Source organism: Eptesicus fuscus, chromosome 15, assembly GCF_027574615.1.
Source record: "Eptesicus fuscus isolate TK198812 chromosome 15, DD_ASM_mEF_20220401, whole genome shotgun sequence".
Taxonomy (NCBI): domain Eukaryota; kingdom Metazoa; phylum Chordata; class Mammalia; order Chiroptera; family Vespertilionidae; genus Eptesicus; species Eptesicus fuscus.
Window position 1 is genome coordinate 34,557,184 of NC_072487.1, and position 6,000 is coordinate 34,563,183.

General features: G+C 34.6%; 1 protein-coding gene across 1 annotated transcript in view; it reads left to right on the forward strand.

Annotated features, from left to right (window-relative positions):
- Nucleotides 1-5,589, forward strand: part of ZNG1A (Zn regulated GTPase metalloprotein activator 1A) — a 43,848-nt gene extending 38,259 nt beyond the window's left edge. Inside the window, exons 12-15 of the mRNA XM_008144964.3 lie at nt 4,166-4,234; nt 4,338-4,403; nt 4,728-4,857; nt 5,242-5,589. Of these exons, the coding sequence (XP_008143186.2) occupies nt 4,166-4,234; nt 4,338-4,403; nt 4,728-4,857; nt 5,242-5,348 (372 nt within the window). The 3' untranslated portion in view covers nt 5,349-5,589. The remainder of the gene's footprint in view (nt 1-4,165; nt 4,235-4,337; nt 4,404-4,727; nt 4,858-5,241) is intronic.
- The last annotated feature ends 411 nt before the right edge of the window (nt 5,590-6,000 follow it).

Sequence of the window (6,000 nt, forward strand, 5' to 3'; positions counted from 1 at the left end):
CTTTTGAGGTCATCTAATCTCGCTTCTTAAAGCAAAATAGGAATTCATTAAACTGGAGTTGCTTAGAATGTTTAGAAAATCATGCATTTTAACTCCTCCATTCTATAGGTCACGCAGCATATTTTATCAGTTTTTCTGAGGGAATCACTTAAAAGCAGCATAGTGCAGCCTATTTTTAACTATATTGAACTGATTAAGGAAGTTTGATATAAGCATGTATGGCTTATTTAAATAAAAATTGGCTGAGTTTCAATTGAGCACTATAAATTTAAACTTAAGATGTTTTTCATGCTCTAAAACTCTAATCCCTGAGGTAAATATTGAAAATGCTAGGAACAAACAAAATAAATATTCACTGTACTCATCTTCCTTTTAAGCAAGTCGTAGATAGTAGAGCTTTAGGGTAACTTCTTTGTTCCATTTAAACACAGTGAAAGGAAGGGGGGATTGTGGGTGAGCATTGAACATAGTCTTCCTTCCTCTGTCTTGAAGCTCTTGCTCCTTTTTTGGGTCCTTACTAATTGTAATAGGGCCAAGGCAACCGCAGCCACTTGTTCTTTTGTCTCCATTTTGGCTCATATTTATGGGGAGATATACTACCATGTTTGTAACACTTTTCTCAGAAACTTAATAGAATATTTATCTTATCTTTAAAATGAGTGAATTGGAAAAATATAAGAGCCAGGTAGAATTTTTTGGAAAACTGTTTACAATCTCAATATTAGTTATAAAATGAACTTGAATCACATTTTTAATGACTTTTTGGGTAAAGGACATCATAGTAGGAGTCATAAGGTTTAAAAGATGTAGTACTCACTTTCAAGAACCTTTATAATAGCCAGCATCTGCACCCATAGTGGCTTGAATATATCCTTATCATGGCATTTCTCATGCTTTGTAGTTTGGGTTGAAATGCTTTTCCCTTGCAGTAGTCTCTAAATTCCTTAAATGTAAATTTCTCATTGCTAGAAATTTATGGTGGGTGCTTAGTGAATATTAAAAGAATGCAAAGCTGTGATTCTCAAATGGGGGTGTACATCAGAATCAATTGTGGAGCTTTTAAAAATAACTCGGATGCTCAGTTGTTGCACCCCTCATATCTCCAGGAATAGGCCTTGAGCATGTACATATTAATGTGTATGTATATTTTTAACATTTTATCTTGGAAAACGTCAAAGATACATAAAAGTAGAAAGAATAGTAAAATGAACCCTTCATATGTATGACCCAGTTGCAATGGCCATCAACATTTTGCTGATTTTATTTCATCTACCTTTCCAGCATTTCTTTTGCTGAAGTATTATTTAAACTTTTTTCTTTAAATAGAAAAGTTCAAGCATACATAAAACTAAACAAGTATAGTAATGAACCTACATGTATCCATCACCCTTGCTGGAGTGTATTAAAGCAAATCCCAGACGTTGTGTCATTTCATCAGTAACTAGGGTGTGCCTATTCTTTTTGTAAAGCTCTCCAGGAGACTTTTTTGCTTTAGATGTCTGAACATAGAACAGAATATAATATTGCAGACAAAGGGCTATGGAATCGAGAGCTCCAACTGTCTCATTTGGTTTAGTAGATTGTAAAAGACTATGTTTCATATGTAAAGTAAATAAAGTATACAAATTTTTAGTATACAAGTATCTTCACATATATTTTTACCTATATATCTGTCCATATGTGTACACGAACACATAACCCTACAATTTCCACTCAGATCAAGATATAGAAAATGTTCAGTCAGCAACTCTCCTCCCAAAGAGCTAACTGCTTTTCTGACTTTACACCAAAAAGTAACCCCAAAATGGTAGATTTATTTTTTACCAGAAGAGTAAGGGAAAGACCAATCCAGATGTTTAAAAGTGGGAAAGTGAGAATGTTCTAGAAGAGCAGAACTTAAGTGCAGAAGTCTTCATGAATGCTTGGTATTGGAATCCTAGTATTGGCTTTGATTTGCTAGGCAAAGAAAACTCATGGCCTGGCCTACGTGGCTCAGTGGTTGAGTGTTGACCTATGAACCCAGGAGGTCACTGTTCAGTACCCAGACAGGGCACATGCCAGGGTTGCAGGCTCGATCCCCAATAGTGGGTATGCAGGAGGCAGCCGATCAGTGATTGTCTTTCATTGATGTTTCTATCTCTCTCTCCTTTCTTCTCTGAAATCAATAGAAATATATTTAAAGAGAGAGAGAGAACTCATGCTGTGCTGTCAGACAGTATTAGGTCAGCCCGATTGAAGTGTGGAGTCAGGGACCAAGCAGGAAGATACCGCAGAAGTTCACATGCCCTTGTTGAGGGCCTTCTTACATTGACAATAGAAATGGGATAAATCGAGCACTATTTCACAGGTAGACTTGGCTGGATAACTTGACTAGTGATGGAGCAATAAGAAGAGAGAAGTGATGGCAAACAAGCCTAGATTACCTAGAGGAGCCTAGAAATAGAAAACTCTGGAAGGCAAACTGAATATTCACCTCTTTACGTGGTGGCAGAATATCACAGTAGAGATTACACAGGCAAAGAGCAGAGGACTGGAGTGTGGGGATGCCGATTTTGGATTTAAGCATGTTAGTGGGCTTAGTTTTCTAGATGAATAAAACATAGAAGTGGTTGCATATTAGGTATTGTTTGCAAAAGAGTGGAAAACTGAGGGAAATAACCTAGCAGGTTAAAGAAAAAAACTGAACATACTCCTAGAATTTAGGTTATTCCTGGATTTTATTTTAAGTACAGTACCTTATTTTGCTTTAGTTTTCTGAATTATTGATTCAGTTTTCTGATTCTTTCTGTGTTTGGGAAAGAAGAGTTATTTTTAGATTAAAAAACAATAATAAACCAGGGGAAAAGTCTGAAATGGGTAATACCTAGGACATATTGTGTGTTACTAAAGTTTTATCCTTGAATGATGTTTAATGCAGTTCTCTCTATATTTTATGGATTTCTCATTTACTCCCGATAAGGAGGACTTGGGGTTGGAGGGTGGAAAGTAGATGAGAAAACCCAAGGGACAATCTTTGCATACTTAATCAGTAGAGCCAATTATGAATTATGAGTTGTGACCCTCATCTTTTGCCCTGGGAACTTATGGATTTCATCTTTAAAGTCTAATGTGAGTAGAGTTTATTGATACAGAAAAACATCTTGTTTTAAAATGTTTATTTTCCTCCTTGAGTCCCATGATGCATTGTCTTAATTTTTAAAACCTTTTTCCTCTCATGCTGGAGTTAATTGTACCCCTTAGACAATTGTCATATCTCTAACCTGCAAAAAGCAAAAATAATTCCCTGATATAAAAATTTTTAGGCTAAGAATAAAGCAATAGAATAGAGCAATATTGAGTGCTACATTAAGACATTCCCAGTATTAAATGCCAAGTTATCTAACTTGAATAAAATACATTTTTAGCATTTTTGAAGATTAAATTACTACTGTCTTTTAAAATTGACAAATTATGTTTCACTTGGCACCCTTTTGCTGTGTATTTTAACAAGATTTTCTATACATTTTTATATAGATTTTTAGTGATTGTTTTGAGGAGGAAAGAAGCCTGTCGTTTTGTTTAATACATACTGTTATTGTCATAATTTATAAAAACAGTTTAAGATTTAAAAATAAACACTTTTTAAAAAAAATTGTGGTAAAAAACACGTAACATGAGATCCACCCTCTTAAGAATGTTTAAGTGTATAATGCAGTATCATTAAGTATATGCACATTGTTCTGGGTAATTTGCTTTTTTCTGAGCCTCATTTCCCCCAGCTTATAAAATGGAAATAATTCTCTTTATTCCACAGGATTATTGTCACATGTAAATGAAAGATAAAGTGACCCAGCAAAAATACCTGGCTCAGTACTTATAGTTGATAAACTACATATGTGTATTATCTTTCCTCTTAGCACTGAGAATCCTGGAAAGGATGAATTAAATGATGAGTACCCTTTTATGGCAGTTTCTCTGTATAAATGCTAAACCATTGATCAACTATTCAGAATTTAGAAAATAGAGTTGCTGATACCAAAAATCAAATAATAGTGTGAAAGTTACACGTAGTATAACTTTCCATGAATGTGTTCCTTACTTTTCATTCTTAAAACTTATGATTTTTTTAAAAAAATCACTTTTTACTATAAAAAAATCATTATTGATTCTCTTTCTTGATTTATAGAGTATTATTACAGTCACATTTGAAGTACCAGGAAATGCAAAGGAAGAAAGTCTAAATGAATTTATTCAGGTGAATCCAGTAGTTAACTGATTAATGATTTATGAACTGTATTGTTACATAGTTGTTGCTATTAGCAGTTGTTGGTCTTACTGACATATGTTACTTGATACAGAATCTTCTGTGGGAAAAGAATGTGAGGAACAAGGATGATGACTGCATGGAGGTCATTCGACTAAAGGTGCAGTATACAGTATACAGTTTTGTACTTTTGGACAGCGTCCCTTTCTTGGCTGTTACATAAAAGCATATTTGGTTTTAAATGGAAGCACTGGTTTTATACAAATAACCTTTATCTATTTTCATTTTTTCTTATTTCCATTGCTGAAACGCTTTGAAAATCACTGCATAAAGCATGATTTATTTACACAGCTTCATTTACTGTTGCAGCTAAAACAACCTGTGTGCTTTGAAATGTTACCCTGTGCTCTTTACTCCCAGGAGTTCTGAGCAGTTATCTGGCTCAATTCACATTGAGGTTGACTGATCATTCTCCTCTGAGCAGGGGCTGGTGTCCATCAAAGACAAACCACAGCAAGTGATTGTCCAAGGTGTCTATGAGCTGTATGATCTGGAGGAGACTCCAGTGAGCTGGAGAGATGACACTGAGAGAACAAATCGACTGGTTCTTATTGGTAAGTTACAAGCAGTTAAATCTCTAAAGCAAAGTGGAAAATATATTTGAAAAGATTATAATGCGCTACTTAAGCAGTATTAACCAATCAGAAGCCCTTTTGTAAACCTAAATAAAATTGTGGTTAATATATTTGTCTTAATCATGTTATAACATTCATAAGAACTTGCTAGACCTTTTACTCTTCAAAGAACTTTAGAAAAGTGATTAATCCAAATATCAGTTGGGTACTGAAGTATTTAACTAGAAAGTTAAAGGAATCACTCAACTACTATTGTTTTTAATTTTCCAAGATCATCAGCATTTAATGGTCAGGAATTGATAGCTAAACTGTGTCATTTTAATAAGCATAGTATAATCACACCAAATTTTGTTCTTTTTGCAGGCAGAAATTTAGATAAGGATATTCTTAAACAACTATTTATAGCTACTGTGACAGAAACAGAAAAACAGTGGACTACATATTTTAAAGAAGATCAAGTTTATCTGTAATATTGGAAGCATTTCTTAGCCAAAGGATTGGATGATAATATTAGGAATAAGTTTCCTACTGGGTATATTTCAAGCATCTGTTCTTTGCATTACTTCTGTTATGAATTCCAGTGTATGTTAAAATTATATTTATTTTATAGGATACATAAGATATGGTAAAGCAGTACTATAAAACATTTGACATTTATATAATAAAATATAATATCCTCTGAAGTGTTTTTTTAATAAACAGATGTTTCACAAAAATATCTTTCAGAAATGGCTTGGGAGTTTACTTATGCCGAGCTCATCTATGGGAGTTATTTATAACTAGAGGCCCAGTGCACGAATTCATGCACAGGTGGGGTCCCTCGGCCTGGCCGCCTATCCGGGCGATCAGGGCCAGCTGGCCAGGGGGAGGGACTGTGGGAGCTTGGCTGTGGGAGCACACTGACCACCAGGGGGCAGCTCCTGTGTTGAGCGTCTGCCCCCTGGTGGTTAGTGTGCATCATAGCGACTGGTCATTTTGCCATTTGGTCAATTTACATATTAGCCTTTTATTATATAGGATACATTTTGAAAGCAAATAATGTTGCCATTTTTATTAAATGAAATAAAAGGTTTATTGTGGCTAGAGACTTATAGGTGGGAGAAATCTGAGTAAAATAAATTA